At 40.0% G+C, this 23,826-nt stretch overlaps 3 protein-coding genes across 7 annotated transcripts in view; 1 reads left to right on the top strand and 2 right to left on the bottom strand.

Annotated features, from left to right (window-relative positions):
* Positions 1-315: 315 nt before the first annotated feature.
* Positions 316-14,516, bottom strand: CD164 (CD164 molecule). The gene is made up of 6 exons (XM_070417954.1): positions 14,255-14,516; positions 11,020-11,112; positions 9,575-9,649; positions 8,165-8,200; positions 4,642-4,686; positions 316-2,871 (listed from the first exon to the last, which is right to left on the bottom strand). Exons 1-6 carry the CDS (start codon positions 14,418-14,420, stop codon positions 2,705-2,707), a joined length of 582 nt encoding a protein of 193 aa, XP_070274055.1. The 5' UTR covers positions 14,421-14,516; the 3' UTR covers positions 316-2,704.
* A 341-nt stretch (positions 14,517-14,857) lies between these two features.
* CUNH1orf35 (chromosome unknown C1orf35 homolog) lies at positions 14,858-21,103 on the top strand. Of its 2 annotated transcripts, XM_070417953.1 has the most exons (4): positions 14,858-15,027; positions 15,215-15,305; positions 15,835-15,974; positions 19,795-21,103. In XM_070417953.1, the coding sequence occupies exon 4, from the start codon at positions 20,077-20,079 to the stop codon at positions 20,779-20,781; it is 705 nt and encodes a 234-aa protein (XP_070274054.1). In that variant the 5' UTR covers positions 14,858-15,027; positions 15,215-15,305; positions 15,835-15,974; positions 19,795-20,076; the 3' UTR covers positions 20,782-21,103. The 2 variants fall into 2 exon arrangements, with proteins under 2 accessions (XP_070274054.1, XP_070274053.1); XM_070417952.1 differs by lacking the exon at positions 15,835-15,974.
* An 11-nt stretch (positions 21,104-21,114) lies between these two features.
* The window catches only part of PPIL6 (peptidylprolyl isomerase like 6), a 28,589-nt gene continuing 25,877 nt past the window's right edge, over positions 21,115-23,826 (bottom strand). For 2 of the 4 annotated variants that reach the window (XM_070417950.1, XM_070417951.1), the window contains one exon: positions 21,115-23,653. In XM_070417950.1, the coding sequence (XP_070274051.1) occupies positions 23,542-23,653 (112 nt within the window). In that variant the 3' untranslated portion in view covers positions 21,115-23,541. The remainder of the gene's footprint in view (positions 23,654-23,826) is intronic. The other 2 variants (XM_070417948.1, XM_070417949.1) reach the window with 1 other exon arrangement.

Here is a 23,826-nt window from a genome sequence, read left to right as displayed (position 1 = left end):
TTTAGTTTTATAACAACAAATGGCAGTTTCATAAATTTGTTACTTGGTAGAGCTAAGTGGATGATGTCTACTGATTTGTGGAAGATCAATTTGCACATCACTCCATAGGCAAAGTCATCCCTCCAACTATCAGTTCTAAGGCTCTGTTCTCCACTAATGAATACATAGTTTAGTTACTACCTGCTGGTCTTGGGGAGCAATAGAAATTGAGTAGACACCCATCTTCAAACAAAGTGATAATGTAAATTCACTAGCATTAACTATCATAATAAAAAAGCAAACACACACTTCAGTTCATTAAAAAGAACAAATTAATTCAATAAACATGTAGATTTATTTTCAATCAGTTTGGTACATGATACAGATTGGTTTTGTAGTTTTTCATGAACTAAAATAGAAATTTCTAAATACAGCAGTGTCTGCCTGTACAACAAATATTTTAAGATAAAATAAGGTATTTTGATAGAACTACATCTGCATGAAATAATCAGATGAAAAATCTGAAAAGGTTTCTATATACCTTCTGGATTAAAAAACCCAAAAATTATTAATGACTCCAGATACGAAACTGCTAAAGAAAGGAGGGGGGAAGGCTGTGAGTTCTGTTGCAAGAGCTCTTGCAAAATCTAGTTTCAAGTGATATGATTTTGTTGTTAGAGCAGTATTCAAAATTACCGGAGAGGCTTCATCAGCTACATTTTCACAAAAATTGCTGTATGTGTTGACATTAATGTGTGCCAAGGTATTCATATCTAGGTAAATATCTGTAGCCAACTTTTGCCACTTTGGAAAGAATGGAAATTCTACATACTTTCAAATAAATTTTGCATCTTATAGTACCCACTAGAAACTAACAGCCATGGCACCATAAATACAATTTTTGTGAGGTACCTAGAATATTACTAATGAAAACAAAAATGTGAGGTAAACCTACCTTTTCCCAAAAACCTTTGAAGCCAGAGATTTTAAACAATTAAGGCACTTTAAAACATTAGGTGTACGTACAAATGTGCAAGTAAAACAAACTTTAGCTGTACCAGTAAGTAACGAAGAAATAAGTAAATCTTCATTTAAGAACCTTTAATGTAACTATTTAAATGTAAGGAATTTTGGCTTATGAAATGGACCTAAGCAACTTGTCATTTCCTACCACAAAATATTGAAAACCAAAGGTTAAACTCAGCCACTATAGGCTAAAGAAACTAAAACAAAACTTTAATGACCTAAAAAAAAAGCATATTTTAACCTAATTTAAGCCTCTGAACTAATCCAATGTGTCAAAGGCAGGAGGGAGACGTAGCCCTCTAAAACCAAAAAAACAAAACACAAACCTAGTGCTTTCTAAGAAACGAAAGAAATAAAAATATGCATGCTCACTATACTATAGGAATTGAAACTGAGAAGTATGGGAGAGGAGGAAAAAGGAAAAAAGAAAGCTCAACCTGTTTATCCAGAGCAATCATTAAAAATGTACAGTAATCTAATCAACCAAAAATCCTTCAGATTTTCTGAAATTACACTGGTCACACTTGCTGTCTCAAAACTTAAAATGGAAACAAACAAAAAAAACAACCTAAAATGATTGTCTCATTTAAAGAGTTCATAAATGATTCTAAAATAACTGATTATTTCCTTCTTGCCTCATGAAAGAAGTTGCGTTGGCTTGATGACAATCCTTTTGAGATACAATAGTGTTAGAATGCTTTTTTGAAGTACAAAGAAAAATATAATTATATAAATTTTAGGCTCTATTATATTTTTAACAGCCACAAAGAAATACGTTGGGAGGTTCACTATAAGACTTTCAACTTTGTATAACATTCTTTAGCTTAATTTACTCAGGTCTAAAGTAGGTTAAGTTTTCAAATACTAACAGTATGGTATCTAAAAGCAGTTTACTACTGCTTACATCAACAGTTACATTCTCAGATCAACCTTCTACCTTCCTAAATGGGAACAAATCACAAGCATTTTAAGTTACAGTCTACCTTTCAGTCTGTCTTTTAAGGCACTGTTCTTCATTTTCTCAATAATATAAGGTGCTTTACAAGTATTAACAATAACCTGCTATACTTTAATGGTTTGTACTCTTTCCATTCATTTAAATCTGGAATGTAAATCCCTGTGTGGCATCTTATTTCTAATGTAGAAAAAATAATTGTTATCAAGCACAAAATTTTATTCTAAGGATACAGTTTTCTATATGGACATTAAACTTTAAATTTATTCCATTTTTTAAATGATAGCCAAAACGTCACCTGATTGATGCTCATTTGGCACATTCTTCTCAATTCTGGTCACTAAACTACATCCTGAGTTAGGATAAAATAATGCAGCTTTCAGGCTTTAAAATGACTAAATTTCACTGCCAAGAGTCATGAGGTTGTCTGCGCAGGACAATGTTTTCCATCACTTACAGAGTTACATTTGGCATGTCAAGAAAAGAGAACATAATCCCACAGCAGCAGCCGTTTAAAATAAAAGAAGACAGCCACAAGGAGTCATGCAGAATATTTTAAATATTCCTGTTGAGCAAAATGATTTAATTGATTTTTCTTCAAGCACGATGCTCCAAAATATCCTATATGCATCCTGTGAAAATTTAAAGATCCTGGAATAGCGTCTTCCATGTGGGACATCTTGAAATATAGTATTTTGGTTTCAATGAGTTACACGCCAGTCCTTGTTAATTTAATGGGTCTGTTTACAGAGTGTGGTAGTTTCGTTCTTTTGATTTGCAGAATTTATAGAGAAAGAAAATTACAGCCTGCACACCTAAGACAAGGACAATTCCTCCAATGAAACTGGCTGCATCAAAGGTAGACTTTCGCGTAGGTTGTGAAGTTGGACTTAAAGTAGTATTAGTTGAACCTGTTAAATAAGATAGAAGAAATAATAAGTCTCATGAGCCTCTATCATGATTCCAAGACCTACCTGAATTTCTATTTTGCAATGTGTTAAATTCTATAAAATATTTTCTCTTAAGTCTTTACAACTAGAACTTATTTCTAATTGAGGAAGAAATTTATCATTCCCCCTTCGTTCTATCTGGTTATATCAAGTGGTTATGGCTCTATACAACTTTAAATATGAAAATGACAGAAAAAGACTCTCCTGATACATAAATTATATCCTGGAACATGTGAAGCACTTTTAAAATTTGCAATTGCTTGCCCGGCCTGTGTAGTTGTGTTTGAGTGTCAACCTATGAACCAGCTCGTCACGGGTTTGATTCCTGGTCTGGGCACACATGCCCAGGTTGCTGGCTTGATTCCCAGTAGAGGGCATATAGGAGGCAGCCGATCAATTATTCTCTCTCTTCATTGATGTTTCTCTCTCTCTCTCCCTTCCTCTCTGAAGTCAATAAAAATATATTATTTTTTTAAAGTTATGTGAATTTTAAACAAATATTAATATTTACTCTAACAATTAGGTATAGTTTGAAGAAATTGCAAATTTTTTGAAAAAAAAATACTATTATTGATTTCAGAGAGGAAGGGAGAGGAGAGAGAGATAGAAACATCAATGATGAGAGTGAGAGAGAATCACTGATCAGCTCCCTCCTGCATGCCCCACCCTGGGGATCAAGCTTGCAACCCAGGCATGTGCCCTGATCAGGAATCAAACCGTGACCTTCTGGTTCATAGGTCAAAGCTCAGTCACTGAGCCATGCCGGCTGAGCCTCAAATAACTTTATAATTTTACTAAACCTATAAGGTAAATTTAAAAATTTGGTTACAATTTTTCAAATTACAAAAATAATCTTAAGTATCTGCAATTTATAATTCCATAAGCAAATGTATCTTATTACTCTGCATATTTTACAATATGAGAAAGTTATTACCAAGTCATGAGGAAAAAAAGTCACAAAAATTTGAATTCCTTTTCAAGGAGTAAAATGTTTCAAATGGAGCACCACTCACTTTAATAAAAAGCAATTTCATATTTAAAATAAATTCCACTTTTTTCTTAAATATCAAATAAATACTGGTTCTGGTGGCTGTATATAATAAGTTAACCAGCTTGAAAATTAATTACAACTATTCTGTATTCTTCTTGTGAAGACAGATTAGCTTCATTGAAACTGAAATAAAGGTAGTGTAAGAATGAAGCCAAAAGAATAACCTACAGCCGAAACCGGTTTGGCTCAGTGGATAGAGCGTCGGCCTGCGGACTGAAAGGTCCCGGGTTCGATTCCGGTCAAGGGCATGTATCTGGGTTGCGGGCACATCCCCAGTGGGAGATGTGCAGGAGGCAGCTGATCGATGTTTCTCTCTCATCGATGTTTCTGACTCTCTATCTCTCTCCCTTCCTCTCTGTAAAAAAATCAATAAAATATATTTAAAAAAAAAAAAAAAAAAAAAAAAGAATAACCTACAAGTTGTATTAAAAGGGTTTTGGAAAAACATTATTTAATTCTAGCATGTCATGCCAACTGCGATTACACATTAAAAAACTAGAGAAGGACTCTTAGCAAATCTATCATTATTGATTTAACAGCCTACTATGTTGTCCTCTATAAGAGATGAGTTTCATGCATACCATTCATGAGTAAAACTGGAAAATGGCGGCAGAAACAGTAAAAGGCAACAGTATACATACATCCTGTTTCACTGTTAGTTTAAAAAAAACCTCAATTACCTGGTGTAGCAGTTGTAGAAGAAGAAGGCATAGTTGTGGTTTTAGCTGGAATGTAAACAAAATGTATTAGAAACTTAAATTTCTAAACTTCCTAGTTATCTAGCATCTACCTTTTTAAAATTATGCCACCAACTTCAACATGCTTTCAATTATTTAGAAAATAAAGGCCAAATTTCAGTTAATGGTTCATTAACATCTACACATCCAGAATACTAGCTTTTAAATGTATTTTAAAACATTAAGAGATGTCATAAAATTATATCCATGTTAACATCTATATGTAAAATGCATGTATACAACTGGGTCAAGTTTGCAAAAAGACACACAGAAGGGCAAAAATTAGTGTTTAGGTGAAGGAACTATCAGTTCTTTATAAATAATATTGCTTCTAAGACAAAAACTATTAACTTCAAAAGTCAAGGTAAAAAACAAGTACAATTCAGCATTTCTTAATGGGTATCAAGATTTGCTTATCTTCTTCATTTCAGTGGGGTGGCAAACTTTTCTTAAAGGGGCAGAAAGTAAATATTTTAGGCCTTGTGCACTGTGTAGTGCAAAAGCAGCCAAAGACAACATGCAAATGAATGGGCATGGTTGTACTTCAATAAAACTTTATTTATAAGAGCAGGTGCCCTGAGGCCATAGCTCCCCCAATTTAGATTAGAAGAGCCCAAGGAAAGCTCTAGTCTACAAAGTATATGAGCTCAAATAATTATCTGATCACGCCTCTAAAGAAATGTACATTCATGGGAAGAATTAGATTGATGTAACATTTTAGGAACTAAAGCACAATATTAAAAGACTTCTGTTAGTGTTGATACTACTAATGGATATTAATACGTTAACACTGATGGCTATTTTCATACACATTTCTCTCACCACTGTCCACATATTACCCTCCCTGCTCTTGGTTGGACAGTTAGGTCACCTTTCATTTCTTACAGTGAAATATTTGATCTCATCTCCAATAGGACTGATTCCTATACAGAATTCCCAGCAGATTAGAGGGTATGATTATTTGAAGACGTATAATCCCTTCAAAGTTTTTGTTGCTTATACATTCTGTGTAACTGCAAAAAATGTACTTTACAAATTAAACATATTATCAATTTTTTTAATCTTAAAACTCTATTACTAATTTTGTCTGAACATTGACACATTTTTGCTTTTGACCAAAGCATTACATTAACAAAATTTTCAAAATTAGGCACTACTTAGTGAATATACCTCCACTGTCCTACTGTATAAAAGCTGTTATGGGTGATAGAAAATACAGTAAAGAAATTTAAGTAATCCCACCACTCTGAGAAGCATGTTTTTTTCCTGCCAGCCATTTCTCTAGGCATGTATGTAACAAATAAATAAATTATACTTAATATAGTTTGTCTTTCACTAAATATATTATGAACATTTTCCATTATATTTCTGGCATAATTTAGTCACTTTACTATAAGATGTTATTTATAAATATAAGTATACTGTTTGTACTGGCAGAAGACTATTATAATTAACCCCACTGAACACTTTTCTACATAAATCAGATTTTCTTTGCATTAATAGTCCCTTATTTTCTAACTTGCTTTCTTCAGCAGTAGCCATTGAAAAAAATGGAATAAAAGTTTGTTTTTCAACCATGAATTGCCATTCAATTGATACATTTTCTGCAAGCATACATCAAGACTCATGGGGAAGAAATTAAAAGTGGACTCACAATGATTTTGGGGAAATAATTTCCTCCTCTCTCCTTCTGCTCACATCCCACCTTCTGGAAATCAGTTTTCTCAACATCTATTTTCATCAACCTTTAATTCCTTCCTAGTCAATGACTTCTAATGGGCGCTAACGGTTTAAAAGGACACCACTGTGTGCTCTCCAAAACAAAGTTCCACAGCATTTGCAAATTTCAATGGCGTATTTCCAATGTAGCCGTAATCCAAGCTACCAACACGGTCTCACGGAATGTGCAGTTGGAAACAGCTGTGCACAACTGGCTAGCAAAACCTGGTGAAAGCTAGCTCATCACTGCCTAAGTCTTTTAAAACGAGCTCTTGTCCTTGTTACAGTATTGGACCATTTTTTCCTCTGGAAAACTGCACCTAAATCACACATGCACAGTTTCTTGGACATATTTCTCTGGGCTTTCTTCTCTTCCCATCTCCACTCATTTTGGTCCTCAAACCCTATTTTCCTCCCTAAAAACTACTTCAGTGACTTTACTGCCTACACTGATTCACTTATCTGTACCAATTTTAGCTAAGAGCTCTCCCATCACCTCGCTCATCAAGTCCTAGGCCTTCTACTTCCTGAGTTCCATACATCTGCAACTCTTCCTCTCCTGGTTCTCTAGAATTACTGCCACAGGTTATCTAATCTGTGTGTTCACTCCTATCTTCTTCTCATTTGCTCTCCATATTGTAAGAAAAATCATTTTATTAAAATGCAAGTCTCATCACATGACCTATTTTGCTTCAAATCTATCAGCAAGGCATACAAAGGCACTTCCCAATCTGGCTCTTGACTTGTTGACTATCTAGTTTCACTCTTCCTCACCTTGTACTGGACACTCCAAATGCAATTCCCTGACCTCAATACATTCTTTCACATCTCCTTCACATGTGCTGACCTCCCTGCTCCACTTAGGAAATTCTCCACATATCTTACCAGGGTAATATCAACACGTGGTCAGTCAGCATACTCAGGAAGCTGTTTCCATAAATGCCATGATACTCAATACACACACCTTCCCTTACAAATCCCTGAACACACTGTGCTTACTTACCTCTTCACAGTTCCTACAACAGACCAAATGCTACCTTACTTCTGTCTCTGTATCCCTATCATCTAGTCTAGTACTTGTACTGGAGTAGATGCTTTTAAATTATTTACTCTTCCTATCAAATTGCTGAAGATTTTTAAAAGGAAGGTATTAGCTAATGCTATAGAGTATGGTGAAAAACTTTCAAGTTGATGAAAATGAAAAGCAATCAGTTTTGAGAGTCTTAAAATAACCATTTAGGAATGCTATTTGAATCACTTCTGTCAGAGATGACAGCAAATATTTCCCTTTAAGGTATTCCAACCTATTTAACCAAGAGCACAATGTGTAAAGTGTATACAACAAAGGGACATAATTCAAACCTGTAGGTACATGTTATCCAGTTTCATAAGGTTATGTATTTAGATATACACATAGAAAAGACTAGAAGAACTTAACCACTTTGAAAACATTTTGGTTTGCCTCTGGATGATGGGAATGATAGTGAATTTTAATTTCCTTTAGGCTTTTGTATTTCTGAGGATTTCCACAAAAAGCAGTTTGCAGACTCGATTCACAAAACTATGGGAAATCTACTCAGATTCAATAAATGTGAAACACCAAAGCTATGTGTCATTGTCTACTAAATATGTCTAATTTTTTAAGTCATACTAACAACTTTTAGGTTTTTACTAAAATGTTATCAAGAGAGCTTAAAAATCCTAAAAGAAGGAAAAAGGAGAAAAACAGTCAATTATCTTGTATTACCTGTAGAATTGGTTGGCAACGGAGAGGCGGTGGGCACTATTTAAAAAACAAACATATTAAGTCAAAACTTCTAAAATATCACGATCTATAACACTATTTCCTAACCTGCAGTCATTTGAGAACCACTTTACAATTTTTATATTTTAGTACCACCTGTGAAGGAAGACTGACAGTGAAGTACCACACTCCCCTTCTTTAGAAATAGGAGCAGCAATTTTTAGTGACACTTCCCTCCCCTCAGCAGACATTTCTCAATCTCTCCTGCAGCTAGGTAGCCATGTGTAACTTCTAAGAAGCATATGTAAAGCAGATATGGGCTTCTCTTTCCCTTCCTCTTCCTGCTAGCAGAATAACCAATCATGTGGCCGAAACATGAGAACTCGCCTTGTAGAGTAAGGTCAAAGCCATTTTTGAGGAATGACAATAAAAGCCTAGAAGGAGCCTGGGTCACTAATGGTTGTAAGAGCTGCTAGTGAGCCAGACTTCTAGCTGCATGTGAACCAACTTCCTTTACATGAGAGCAGAGTAAACCTATTTCTCAAACCACTGTAAATTGATAAATCATCAAATAAGTAATGTCTCTTAAAATGTTTTACTTAATCTTGTTTCTAAGCAATATTAATCACAAAATTACGTCTGTATAGTTATTAGTTTTTCCTAACACATTTAAATAACTTAATGTTTGTTCATTTACCACTGAAACCATGTTACTACACTCTATATAGGGTGTAACTGTTCTCATACTAATAAAATTCTTAGTTAGAAAGTTCAAGTTGGGATGGGGGAGATGGGAAAGCTCCTACCAAAATTAAATAAAGGTAGTCTTTCAAGGTTATTGACACTCTTCAGAAAAACCTTTTACTTAATTACCTATGCACCCAACTAGAAATTTGACTTTCCTATTAATTTATAGTCTTGCTAGAAAAATCCGCTGTTCCAGCTAGGAATTTTAACTAATTCCTGAGTAAAGGTTAAAGAGTAATCAAGTTCCTCAAATTAAAGCACAAAAAAATGAATGAATACAGAGAAGATTCATTTAACCACAGCATAAACTATGCTGGACATTATGACATTCACCAGTACCATAAGCAAGGAAGTGCCAGAACAAGACTGCCCAGGCCTGTAAAACCCAAATAAAGAGAGGGTCTAAACTGCAATGAATTTCTGAAAGAGTGAAAATAACAATAATAATAATAATGGAGGAGGCATCTGTACATACAGCATTCCACAGTATAACCAAATCACTAAACCAAGCTTCAAAACACTGTCCTTTGAGCAATCAATATAAATGCCATTCATACTGAAATTTCTAACAAGATCAGAACTCCGATAATGCTTTAAACCAAATACTGACATAGGCTTTCTGAAGCAATGATCTTCCTCGCCCTAGCAGCCAATGTGAATACTTACCAGAACAGAAATTTGTACTGTTCACCACCTGGCAACCAGTAACTGTTGAATTTTCTGAGCAGTAGCTTCTACCTGCTATGGAAGAAAAACAACAACAACAACAAACAAGTTAAACAGCACCAATCACTCACTTTTATTATCTCTAACTTTGTTACTCAGCTCTAGAATAGCTTCCCAAAATCGAACTCAAGTTTATCCACAGACCAACAAAATACTGTTACTCTTTTCCCCATTGTTTTAGCAATATTATACAGGATCTCCCCAAATATTATCCTCTTAAAACCCATATGAACATACTGAACAGATAAACTTAGATCTTAGGATTGTGGTATGACTAGTGTACAAGGAAGGCTGCTAGAATCCACAAGAGGGTGAGTCAGTAGGGAGAAGTGGTCAGGATCTAATAAAGGCTTAGTAACCAGGGGAGGTGCCCTAAGGCAGCAGGAAGTCCTCTGTTCCAGATCTCTGCGTTAGTCTTCTACACTTTCTAAAACCAATTCCTGGGTGGGAGACTTATACCAAGAGTAAGCAGTGCTTTCCCCAACATATCCTACAGAAGGGCATTCAATCTCCAAAACTTGACAACTCTGCCATACATGCGGGGTAGGGATAAACTTTTAAATTCCATTTTATCACCTAAAAAAAAAAAAAAGTGACTCTGCTACAAGAGTAAACTTAACCTCCAATTGACCCAATACCCTAATTTTAAAAGAGTCTCTTAAACTTTGTTAGTGATGTAATGTTAAATTTTTCAGTGAAGAATAAAGAAGCTTAACAGGTAGCTTTGACTTTTTCTTTATATATAAAAAAATTGTTATACTGATTAAAAAAAAAAAAGCAAGCACCTTACATTAAGAAAACAGTAATTTATGCTATAATCCCGTGGTTCTAACAAAAACCTAACTGGCATTTCAAAGCATCTCCATCTAATTCTTTATCTCTCAAATTAAAGCTAACTTAACAAAACCACAGGAAAGAACCAACTCTTCCCTCCTCATTCTTCTCCTCTATCTTAAGTTTATAAGGTCTCTCTATAGTTCATCCAGCAGAACACACGGAGGATAAATGTCTCAAACATTTTTCTGGGGAAGTTTCCAGGAGAACATTTCACAACTTTCTTTCACAGCTAATTTCAGTATATCCTACACAATGGTCTATATTACAGACTCTATAATCTCTCTTCCTTTAAAACTTTTGAGCCTTAATTACCAAGTCTAAGGAATTAAGGGGGGAAGTGGGTGGTGGGAGACAAGAGATTTTAGAGGGAAGTGTTAAGTAATTGGCACTGTAAAGGAAAAGTATTTGATTTATAAAAAAATAGTATATACTATAGTAAACATTCTATGTAACTTTTGAATGTTCAAGAATATTCTGTTGTATATTTTAAAATGTTGCAACAAAAGTTCTGCATACTCAAAAAATGAAACAATCCAAACGTTTCTTACCTTCTTTACATTCCATCCAAAAGCAGGAAATATTAGCAGTATCATTGCTAGCATTAACACAGGAGACACAGCTGTTGTGTTTTCCACAGATTTCTGGGGTGGGGAGGAATGCATGAAATCAATTAATTGGCAACTGATTTTGAATTTGTATTACTTATCTTTTTTTAAACAGTAGGCATTATATACAGTACCACACTTACTAACTCAGAGAAATGGTAAAACTTTATAGCCTATCAACAGATAAAAGGGTAACAAACTGGGATGTTATTCTATCATTAAAAAGGGGAAATCCTGTTATACTCTACAACATGGATGGTCCTGAAGACATTATGGTAAGTAAAATTAGCAAGTCACAGAGGGACTGATACTGCATGATTCCACTTATACGAAGTATCTAAAGTAGTCAAATTCAGAAGCAGAAAGTAGAATGGTGGTTGCCAGGAGCTGGAAGGAGGGGAAATGAGTATAAAGTTTCATGCAAGATGAAAAGTTCTAGAGATCTTCTGTACACCACTGTGCTCATAGTCAATACTGCACAATGCCCTTAAAAATTTGTTCAGAGGGTAGAGCTCATGTGACTTTTTTTTTAAGCACACGCAAAAAAAAAAACTTTATAAACTGATTTACTAAGAAATTCCAATAATTTCAAATGACTTAGGAAGCCAGAGTTAACTCAAGAGAAAGGGGGAAAAACACTCAGTACTACTTCATGATACCTATCTAAACAACCTTCCTTTACATGGCAACTCTTTCACAGACACCCAGGATTTCTTGATGCATTTTGAAGCATCCTTAAAAAATATAAATATTGGAAAAAAGACTATTATAAGGTCAACAATACAGACAGGGAAATTACTGGCCCAAAACATCAGAAGAGACACTAAAATTTTTAACAGTAATAAAGATGTATGACAGGTTGAACCCAAGATTTGATGATGCCCATTCTGAAAAACCTCAGAGATTTGTAATTCATAAATGATCCACTCTTTCCTCGGTCCTCCATAACTGGAGGATAAGAGCAACACATTTGGAGGGAGCTGCATTCATGTACATGTAATGTAACTAGTTAGCAAGGTCTTTTTCAATAATTTAAGCCAAATGGCCCAGAAACCAGACTTCAAAGAAGACTAATTACAATTCAATGTCTGGACAAACAAATGGACTATAGAACTGGACTCCATCCATTTCCTAGAAGCTAGATGCCTCCAAAAAACATTCTTCTTTGCTTTCTCTTTATCTCAAAAAGCAACCCTGTACAGCACAGAAGTGTTGCATGTCAACATTTCACCATCAGTACGACCAGAGACTAGGACACATATATGATGTGTGTGTGGCGGGGGGTGGGGGATCAGTTTTTTAGGTTTGTTTACAAGTGAAAAATGTTACTTGTTTAAAATCTTTTGTGCTGGATGATGAATGTTTGGGTAGCAGAGCGAATGATATTTATAATGAACTAAACTTGCTATCTTTCAGACTGCAGCCTATCCAACTACTACTTACAAGAAACACAAATTATCTCCTTTGCACTCATTTAAAACACACAAAGGCAATTAACTTCATATTTCCAAGCTTGTCTTTAAAAATCAAAAAGCACAACAAAACTACAATTCGGAGAGAAAACTGCCAAATAATCAGGAGACAAAAACGTATTTTGCTCTATCCCCTTAAAAATTGTGCGGTTAGAACTTGTACTGCAATTTACTTTCATTGAAATTTTTTTTAACGTTTTTATTGATTTAAGACAGAGAGGAAGGGTGAGAGAAACATCCATCTGTTGCCTTCTGTGTGCCCTCTACTGGGGATGTGCCCTGACCGGGAATCGAACGGACCTTTCCTTTCCGTGCATCAGGAGGACGCTCAATCAACTGAGCCACACCACCAGGTCTGAACATTTTAAAACGTTACATCTTTCTGACTCTAACGAACAATATTAAGTTCATTATATATTTTACTAAGCTTTTATAAAATACAAAAACTAGGGAAGACATTGTAAAACAATATGATCAACCTGAAAAAAAAAGATAACCAGCCCGGCTATCTTGGGTCGTTGAGCGACGACCCAAGGACCAGTAGGTCCCGGTTCTGACCCCGGTCATGCCCGGGTTGAAGGCTTGCTCCCCAACAGGGGGCACACAGGAGGCAGGCAGCCGATTGATGATGTTTCTCAGGGATGTTTCTCTCTCTCTTCCTCTTCTCTTTCTCTCTCTCTCTCCTCTCGATTCCTAGCTCTCTAAAAATCGAATTTTAAAAGACATATTTAAAAACCAGCAGTTCTTCAGTCAAAATACCCAATGTTTAACTAGAATAACCAATCGCACTAGATGGCAGGTTTTATACATCTAGTGTTCCTTCGCCTCCTCTCCCATCCACCTTCCCCTCTTTTTTGTCTGGCCACACACTGCCGATTCCTCCTTTAGGATTCCGTGTGCGCCTCCACCAGCGGACCGCAGAGCTTAACAAAAGGTGCGCTCTTGGCTGGGTTCTAGGAAACCGACAGACCTGGTTCCAACCCCAGCTTCACAATCGGCTAAACGTCCGGTCCCGGCGGAGTGACTCTCTCTACTTCTTGGTTTCACCATCTACCTTCTAGTTCAGCCTCGGAGACATATGCGAAGTTCTGGGTGCACGCAAGGGTAACTTTTCGACGTTTTCACACAGCACGGGGTGTACAGTTTTAATTCACTTAATACTCAAACCTCAGATAAATCCCGTGCCTATCCGCAAGATTATCTTAATTAAATCTCTGGCTAAACTCTGAGGCACCAGCGAAAGTTCATGTCTTCAGTTTCCCTTTCCCGCTTTGGCCAACTTCCGGAGAAGCCTGCTGGCGGGGAGAGGACCTGGCGGACAAACGACTCCCCCACCCCGGCCAAGGAGCTCGGTCTCCTCGGCCCAGAACCAACCCCGCCGCCGCCGCCGCCGTCGGGGGAAGCCCCGTCCCCTCTCCTGCGCCCACGCGAGGCTGGAGCCACTTTCATCAAACACCGCGGACTGGGACGCGGGTCAGGAACTGTGTTAGGGCCCGACCGCCCCTTCCCACCGGGGCGCTTCCCCACCCGGCCCCCCGGCCCCAGCGGCCCCCGGCCCCCCGCGCCCGGCCCCGGCTGGACTCGGACGGACCGCCATGTTGCAGGAGCGCGGATCGCCCTGGCCCCGCGCGCACCACCGGCAGGAAGGCAGCTCGGCCGCGCGGGAGGGCGAGCGAGAGTCGGGAGCCGAGGGGACCGTCACCCACCTGGTACGACAGTGGTGAGCGGCGCGACGGTCGGCGGCGTCGTGACTGTGTGGTTGGGGGGCACTGAAGTCACGTTCGGGGCCAGGGTGGAGTTCTGAGCCGCGGTCAGCACACACAGCGCGGCCAGGCAGGCGGCGGCCCAGAGCAGGCGGGAGAGTCCGGACATCGCGACTCCGCGCTGGGGTTGCGGCGACAGCTGCAGCGCAAGACGCTCCCCGGCTCCCTCTGTCTCCAGCGGCGTCGGCTCCCAGACTCCGCTTCCAGGCGGGAGCGCGCCGGGGTCACGTGCAGGGGGCGGACAAGGGCGGAGGCGGGGAACGGGCGATACCAAGTGGAATCCTCCGAGAGGGGGCCAGAGACATCGAGAAGAAACCGAGGGAGGCTGTCCCTCAAAGAGACTATACTATATAACCAAAACACTGGAAAGACACCGGAAACTATTTTCTTTGCCCTAAGAGTGCCATACAGGACGCAACTGGGCTTTTCCTGTTACTGCAATAAGAACATCTCCCCCCGCTGGCTTGGATGGAACAACCTACATGACGTGGCGTACGGCGTCCTCCGGAGCGACCCGCGAGGCCGTAATTCCGCGGCCTCACGTGACGTCAGGGCCCCGCCTCGAGACCCGAGTCCCGCCGGGCCGGAAGTTGATTCGTTGCTGAGCGCTCAGAGCCTGTGCTAGAATTAAGTTTGTGCGGTGCTTCCGCGTTCCCCAGGTCTAGCATTTGTACTTAGTAGGACCCGTGCTTTTTACCGTGGAAATCGACTTTCCCGTAAGTCACCCCGTGTTGGGACTCCCGGGGGAAATGGAGGCCAAGTGGTTAAGGCTTCTGCTCCGGCGCCCACGTAGCGTGCGCCGCCGAAACACCCAAGCGGTCTCCTGCCTTGCAGCCCGAGCCGCCCACCGTCTGCCTTTCACACCTCCCCAACCTGATCTTTCCGAATTTCTTCCTATTTCAGTCCAGCGGTAGCAGCAGCCAGTCCGTGCCACCGACACAGTCCAAAAGTCGAAGACGATCTGAGTAGGAAATCCATCTGATGCGTTTTAAAGGTGGGTAAACAGATTCGTAAAAGTCACCTGACCAAGACGTTGTTTGGCGTCCGGGTTTGATTTCGAAATGCCTGTCACTGCTTGGGCTTTTCGTAACGGTGAGCGCCATCTGATGCCCAGTCTCGCAGAAACATTCAGTGCAGCCATGCTTACATCAAGGGTAAAAAATGGATTGTAAAAGCTAAGTATTTAATGTCGTCTGTTTTCGGCTTTTTGTATTTGTCATGTAATCTTAATTATGCACATCTAGCCTAATAAAATAACACACAAACAGTAATTACTTCTGTGAGATCAGCTTTGTTATGAAAACACCGAAAAAAGATGACTGCATCGCGCTGTTAAACAAAACCTTCCAGGCCAAAAGTTGTCGGGAAAGGATTTGTTGTCCTGGGACGTGCAGTTTGAACCGTTAGCAGCAGAGCTTGACGGAGAAGATATGTCCGCCTTCTTGGGGTTGACGGGGGCTCTTTTATAGAATGAGTTTGGAGCAGAAAGATAAAAGTTGTTTTTAAATTTACATTGGCTACAGATAAGAGGGGGCGAGAAAAGGTGAAGTGAGAAAATTCCAGGATAGGTGAATAGTCCATAAGGAAGAAGTATTTGAAAGTTCATGTGTAAGCAAGATGCCAACTGGAAGTGGATTCCAAGTTTCAACTTATATTCAGGAAGGTGAGCAGTATATAGTGGGTTTCGGCCTTCTGGCTGTTAACTGATTAATTGCTCATGTCTCTTCTACCCTCAGGCCCGCTGTCATCTAATTTAGGACTTAACCATTTTTCTCTTGTCGGTGCTTTATCTTTTCTGGCCTCGATTTGGAAGCTTTTATAACTCCCTAGGTTCTAATCATTGGGGTCCTTCTGGAGCCTGATGACTATGGACATACACAAAAAGACTACACTAGTTGGAGATTTGCTCAGATATAAATAAGAAACTGACGATTTTCGACTGATCCAACCTATGATCCAAGTATGAGAGTGCAGCCAAGTAAAATAAATGAGGTCCCATCATCAGCCTTCGGTGAAAAGTCTGCTCTTCTCTTCTCTCAGGATACCTCTCACATAGTATTTATTTAACTCCTGACTGTCACTCAGACCAAATGAAGGCACTAGTCAACTTTTTTTTAAAGGTTAAAAATATAATAAAAGTTCTGTTTTCTTCTCATACCCCAGTGGGTTATTTTGTTTATGCCCTAGGATGGACACACCCCACTGCGGAGGCCATTGTTTTACAATTTGTCATCTAGGTGTTCCACTCTAGTCCTCAGATTTTTATTAGTTCTTTTAAGGGGACATTTCACTCTGTTTTAAGACTAGAAACACATCGTTCTATTTTATTTTACGTGGCGCCTGTTGAGCTAGATCAAGGAAGACTTCCAAAGTCATTTTCCACATTCCAGAGCAAGGGCTGGCATCTATAATGCGGTTTTAACAAGTATTAAACTTTGTGTAATATTTAAATGTTTTAACCAAATTAGAGAAGGATAGTAATAAATCAAAGATTAGTAGTGAGCATATTATGAGTATTAACAGCGTGATTAGGATTGGTAATATATTAGAGATCTCTCATTAGGAGGTACTTCACCTTGTATACATTGATCACCGTTCCAGGGTTTCAGAGGGGAGCATTACACTTTAGAGCAGTTGTTGTCAATCTTGGCTGAACTGGAACCATGTGGGGAGTTTTGAAAAATACTGATGTCTGGGTACTGACTTTAATTAGTATGGAATATTGCCTGGGCATTAGAAGTTTTAAGAGCTCCCTGGGTGTTTCTAATCTACAGCTTAGGTTGAAAGCCATTGCTCTACTCTAGCTTCTCAGAGTGTGGTTCACGAATATCATTTATACCACCTACAAATTTCTTAGAAATGCAAAATCTCGGCCTCACCTCAGTCCTCCTGAGTCAAAATTTGCATGTTAACGAGATCCATATGTACATGTGTACACCTGTGAAAGTTTAAGACTGCTTTACACTATCACTGTGGAGAACTATTATAATTCTACCTCCTAAATTGCTACATTTCTTAATAGTGAATATTCTAGAGGACTACATCAAGCAAGACATGTTGTAAAGTTTTTGAGACTTTGGTTTTTTGTTTGTTTTAGAAATGTAAAGTCGGGGTATGAGCAGCACAGGACTCCTGGATGGGCGGGAGTCACGCAGCCCAGCCTCGGTTCTCTCTAGGCTGGCACCTCAGATTGCACTTACTTTTATTTCTATTCCACTTCAAGCTCTGGGTCTGCTGGAGCTTTTTCCATGCTATCTCTTAGTCCTTTAGGAAACCGAAGAAAGCCCTCTTTCTAACTCATTTCTTAGGAACAACCCCCAGGTTCAAGCTAAACTACACCCTAGGCAGCTTTCTGGTAACCTGCATTAGTTACTACTTCCCCTGTGCCCAGGCAGCCAGTGTGCGGCTGCCAATCTTGTCTTGTTCAGCTGATTTTCACCCAGAATACACCCAGATGGACATTCTGGTTATTAAAATATTCACGGGATTTTGTATTGACTGGGAAAGAGCACTGCCCTGTGGAGCCCGTGTCCCAGTCCCTCCCCAAAGCCCCAGACTGGCATGCTGCCTCTCCAGCCCTGGAGGGCTCGCCTCCCACCACCCAGGAGCAGCAGGACCCTGCTCCGGGCCTCCAGTCTCTGTCCCTTCTAATTGATCAGTGTTTTCATAACTCCCTGCTGCTTTAATAAAAACCAAAGTTTCTTATCTCATCATCTTTCCTCATTCTTTCTTTTCTCTTGTCACACTTAAGTGTTTTACTTTTATCTTTCTTCCACATACCAGCATGCCAGTCTCTCATATATCTATGTCTTCAATACATCCCAATGGTTCTTAACGTATGCTCTCCAGACCAGTAGCATCAGCAACACCTGGAACCTGTTAAAATGCATATTTTTCTGCCCAGTCCAGATCCACTGAATCAGAAACTGGGATGAGACCCAAGAATTTGTGTTTTGAGAGGCTCAAGCATTTCTGGTACACACTAAAGTAAAAGAACCTAATGATTTACGAGTTAAATTTTCAAAGCCCCCTATCAAATACCAAACTTTGTAATTTATGTTGTACATGTTACTATTGAGTTTGCAACAAATATTTTATACGTTATATAACACTTATTTGAAATATGGACTGAATAGATTTGCCAGTTTTAAGTTGTAATTCCATTTGGGGAAGCGTAGTGAATAGTATAGTTAATATAGTACTAGTTTAAAAAATGAGTTTCCATACAGGAGAGAGTATCACCAGGTGTAATAGAGAGCAATTTTAATTTTGAGGATAGATTAATTCAGTCAATTGAAAATTAACATGGTGTTAATGAGAATGAGTAATACTGAACATAACAGGGACTTGATGTTTCTCTGTCAGTGGCAGCTTGACTGGTTTTTGTGGGTTGATATTCCAGAAAAGAAACACTTTTTATTCAATATCTGCTCTGTCAAGCATCATGAGAAGTATCTTCACATATTATCTCAATCCACAGACCACTGTGAGATAGTAGTACGTCCATTTTACTAATGAAATTGAAGCCCCAAAGCAAATAATAGTATTGTTATTGATTTTATAAATGTACACAGAATCACTAGTGATTAGAGCCAGAAGGAAGCCAACACCTTTTTTACTTCTCTGTTCCTTTTACGAATGAGGAAAGTGAAAGGTAAAGTGATTTGACCACCCATTGCTAGATAGCTGGGACTAAACAAACATTCCTTATTTAAAATACATATAGAGTATGGGATCCTGAGGTTACCACACTATTCATTAGTTAACAAATAATGGCACTGTTTGTAGTTGGGGCAAACAAATTCTTTAGATAGAATTTTAAATGTTTATCTCAAATCTCCCAAAATAAGAAAAATGTCCAGATACCACACTCCCTTATTAATATGGCTCAGTGTAAGATACAGTCTATGGACTTGACTCTGCCATATCAGCCATTAGGGTAAGGTCATATAACTGACATTTTGAATAATCATTAAAATGGCTTTGCTCTCCTATTCGTAGGCTTGGAAAAATCTAAAATTCTTTCTGTTTAATCAAAGTCTTTCAATTTGGTTAAATCAAAGTGTTATATTTGCAGTTAATAGGGATAAGCTTTGAGTCCTTTGTAACAATCAGTTTCTCCAAACATGTTTAAACATACAGATCATTCTAATACATGTTATATTCTGATACAGAAGTATTATTTTGTGTGTACCTTTAAGTGGGGGTAATAAGGACCACTGCCTATACAGATCAGTAAAGCTTCTATACAGCCTGAAAATGGAGAGGCAGCAAAAGGACTCTGAATGTGCCGTTCTATAGAAAGTTTGCAGCATTTACATTACAGCTACACTGATATATAAAGGGAGCTGCTATCAATTTCTTACGTCCATGCAGATAATCCAATTCTTTCACATAAAATACTTACTGTCTTAATATATGGGTTCATTGCCAGTAAGAATTATTGTTTGTTAATACATGATTGATGCTTTTGTTTTAACCAGGATCTCTTCAAAGCATCAGTTTCATTCATCCAGTGCCTCACTAGCTGGTGGGAGTCCCTTTGAGAAGTCACCAGTGTGACCACAGGAACCCATCCACCGGCCCAGAGAGGATCTGGAGGCTTCATTCAAACAGCCTGCGTTCTCAGCTTGGCTGAAACTCGGACTAGAGGAAGAGGAGATAGCTCCTCCTCAGTGATTCCCAAATCTGGCTGTTAATCAGAGTCATTGAGGAGCCTTTAAAAATACAAGTTCCAGACCGGAGGCCAAGGGGCGGCCAGCACCATGTTCGGCTCCAGCCGAGGTGGCGTGCGCGGGGGACAGGACCAGTTCAGCTGGGAGGATGTGAAGACCGACAAGCAGAGGGAGAACTACCTGGGCAACTCGCTGATGGCCCCGGTGGGCCGCTGGCAGAAGGGCCGTGACCTCACCTGGTACGCCAAGGGCCGGGCGGAGGGCGCGGGGATGAGCCGAGAACAGGAGCTGGCAGCCGTGAGGCAGGCGGAGCAGGAGGCGCTCATGGCTGCGCTGGGCTACAAGAATGTGCGGAAGCAGCCCACTGGCCTGAGCAAGGAGGACTTTGTGGAGATCTGCAAGCGTGAAGGTGGTGACCCCGAGGAGAAGGGGGTGGACCGGCTCCTGGGCCTGGGGAGCTCCAGCGGTTCTGCAGGCCGAGTGGCCTTGTCCCGAGAAGACAAGGAGGCGGCCAAGCTGGGGCTGCCAGTGTTCACGCACCACGGGGTGGACAGCAGTCGGCCCGGGGCCTCCCCAGCTCGGAAGAAGCCCAGGCAAGAGGAGAAGGTGGAGCAGGGTCCCCAGAGTCACAAGAAGAGCAAGAAAGAGAAGAAGAAAAAGAAGAAGCACAAGAAAGAGAAGAAGAGAGAAAAGGAGCACAGAACCTCACAGTCCTCGGCTCCGGCCAAGGCCCACCATCGCAAGCACGACTCCAACTCCTCCCCCAAGAAGAGGAGAGGGCATGACAGTGACTGAGGTCCAGCCACCAGGACCTGCCCATCTCAGGCAGGCCCCGTCCTCAGTGAAGCCTTGGAGCACGTGCCCTGCCAGGCCCAGGCTACTGTAGGGCAGGCTAGTGGGGGCCCTACCAGACCCCTATAAGCAGACAAGGTGTCCAGGTGAGGCCTCACCCTCAGATAGCCCCAGGCCCACCAGAGGACACACACCTGTCCAGGAGGTCCACCTGCCTCAAGCTCCAAGTACTGTTACTTCTGTTTTTCCTTGTGTTGACTCACCCTTTGTACTTAAGCAAACTTATTTTAAGCTGAAAATAAAAAATACAAGTTCCTGAAGGTTATACACTGGTGATTAATTTATTGAGCATATATTTATTGAGCACTTAGAGTATAACAGTTCTATCTAGGTCCTGTATACAATTGACTGATTCCTTGAATCCTCACAACTTTGTGGTAGATACTACTGTTTTGAGATGAGGAAATAGACACACAGTGGAGTTGTTGCCTGAGCGTTTGCAGCTAGGGAATGGCAGAGCTAGGACTCAAACCCAGGCTGTCTGCCTCTAAAACACACATCCTTAACACTGGGCTGCTTCTGGGTCAGTTGAGAATGTGACAGTATACTTTATCTCTATTTCAGATCTTAGTATACAACTTTTTGTTATATTGCACTGGTTTGTGTGTGTGTGTTTTAATATATTTTTATTGATTTTAGAGGAAGAGAGGAGAAAGAAATACCAATGATGTGAGAATCACTGATTGGCTGCCTCCTGCATGCCCCTCACTGGATCAAGTCTGCAACCCAGGCATGGGCATGTGCCTTGACCAGGAATTGAACCGTGACCTTGTAGTTCATTGGTCAATGCTCAATCACTCGGTCACACCGGCCGGGCTGAGCCAGTTTTCAGGAGTTAGGGATGGTGGTGGGCATTAGGTGTAACTATAAAGGGGTAGCCCCAGGGAGCTCTGTGGCACTGGGTAAGTTCTGTGTCTTGATTGTGGTGTCAGTCATGTGAATCTACGTGATAAAATGACAGTACATGTACCAATGTCAGTTGCCTATTTTAGTACTGTACTGTAGTTGTATAAGATATGCATATTGGGGAAACTGCATGATTGGCACACAAGACTATTTTTGTAACTTCCTGTGAGTCTATCATTTTTTTTTTTAAGTATATGCCTACCTTTGGCAAGCCCCAAGTCAGTTAGAGGTCTGTCTCTATAAGATTGGCTCAAAGAGACTTCATGTTTTTGTTTTGTTTTTTTAATACATATTTTTTAATTGATTTCAGAGAGGGAGAGAGAAAAACATCCACGATGAGAGAGAATCATTGATTGGCTGCCTCTTTCCTGCACATCCCACACAGATCCAGCCCGCAACCGAGGCATGTGCCCCTGACCAGAATTGAACCCAGGAAGGACCCTTCAGTCCGCAGGCCGATGCTCTATCCACTGAGCCAAACCAGCCAGGGCCAAAGAGACTTCATGTTTGAAGACAAATCTAAGGGCAAGAAACGCATAATGGCTCTCGGCAGGGCAGGAGCAGAACGGTGATGGCGGTAGCAGCTGAGCAGGGTCACCACTAACAAGCATGTCACTGACTATAAAAAGAGGGCTGACACCATTATATCTTGCAATGATTCCCAAATGACTAGTGCCCAGCATTTAAATAAGAACCTTTGGGGAGAGAGCTAAATGCACGGAATCCCTGTCTCACACATCTTAGAGACTCCTGAGTAGGGCAAGGACAGGGCCCAGCAGTCTTGTTGAAAAAGTTTCCCCGGTGACACTGGTTTGAAAATCTCAGATTAAGCAGTGCTGATAAAGCTGGATCCCCAATAACATTTCAGGTGTCAACCACCATGGGGACTGCAACCCAAGCCCTTGGTTGGTATGGCTCAGAGATAAGCATACTATTCATGTCATATAAAAACATCCAACCATAGCCTTTTTTGAATGCTAAGTATGAACAATGAAATGTAACAATTATTTTTTTCTATAGTCTCTTGTTTTTTAATAAGTTTCTCATGGTAGATAATGTAGTTACAAAAACATAATTACAAATACTTTAGGATTTGCCCCGGCTGGTGTGGCTCAATTGGTTGAGCGATGTCCCATGCACTGAGAAGTTCCCCAGTTTAATTCCTGGTCAGGACACATGCCCAGGTTGCGGGTGTGCAGGAGGCAGCCAATTGAAGGTTCTTGTCCATGTTTCTCCCTTTCTCTCTCTCAAATAAATAAAAAACCTATTTCAAAAAAATATTTTAGGATTCAAGGGTCATTCATTAGGTACTGCTATAAATTAAGAATTACTTTGGCTACAAGTAACAAAATACACAACCAACATAAACAGGGCTCTATTTTTCTCATATAGTAAGAAGTCCAGAGATAGGTAGTTTTGGGTATTGGTTCCACAGCTCAAGAGTTGGGGACTGACATCTCTGAAGTTTTCTTGGCCTTTCTTTTATGGTTCTAGCCTCTCTGCATTCAAGACTGATGAAAGGCAAGGGTCAGGACCACTGGCATTCTACTCTTGGCCAAAATGGTATCCCATGACCACTCCTGGTAGTAAAGGAGGCTGGGAAATTGAGTTTTGTGCTTTTATAGTCTAGACGGCAGAGGCAAGAAAGGGAAAAGGGGGAAATACTGGGTTTTGGGTGAACCAACTGCTACTGCGTCTGTGACAGTTTTCAAATTACATTTTATCAAGCATGGTTTAATTAAATCTAAAAACAGCTGATCAGATACATAATAAACTCAGAAAATATTGATTTGAAAATCAAGCATAAACATTTCCACTGTCGATAATTGTACATTGTTGTATTGGTCTTTCATTCTCTGTTGGAACCAATTCTAGTTGTTGAAGAACGTCTGTTCCTTCAATCAATTGCCTAATATAGGAGAAAAAGTGGAAAATTTAGTCAGTCATACATTTCCACATTTAGCTTACATTCCTAAATTGAGTCCTACCCTGCTTAGCTAAGGAGATTTCCTACAAATTAAAGTAACATCAGTAATTAATGAATAGTTCTAAATGTGTCCAGATTGCCATGGTTCCACATCC

This window comes from Myotis yumanensis, unplaced genomic scaffold, assembly GCF_028538775.1.
Source record: "Myotis yumanensis isolate MYYU_CA2020_CCGP unplaced genomic scaffold, mMyoYum1.0.hap1 SCAF_6, whole genome shotgun sequence".
Taxonomy (NCBI): domain Eukaryota; kingdom Metazoa; phylum Chordata; class Mammalia; order Chiroptera; family Vespertilionidae; genus Myotis; species Myotis yumanensis.
Note: the sequence above shows the minus strand (reverse complement) of the source record. Positions and strands in the feature narration are given on the sequence as shown.

What these genes read in the sequence shown, in the direction of transcription:
- CUNH1orf35 (XM_070417952.1), top strand. Translation starts at nt 20,077, where the DNA reads ATGTTCGGCTCCAGCCGAGGTGGCGTGCGCGGGGGACAGGACCAGTTC.
- CD164 (XM_070417954.1), bottom strand. Translation starts at nt 14,420, where the DNA reads ATGTCCGGACTCTCCCGCCTGCTCTGGGCCGCCGCCTGCCTGGCCGCG. An exon ending in GTTGCCAACCAATTCTACAG is followed by an intron (nt 4,687 to 8,164) that starts GTAATACAAGAT and finishes TTTACATTCCAG; the next exon opens with CTAAAACCACAACTATGCCT. An exon ending in TTCTACAACTGCTACACCAG is followed by an intron (nt 2,872 to 4,641) that starts GTAATTGAGGTT and finishes CTTATTTAACAG; the next exon opens with GTTCAACTAATACTACTTTA.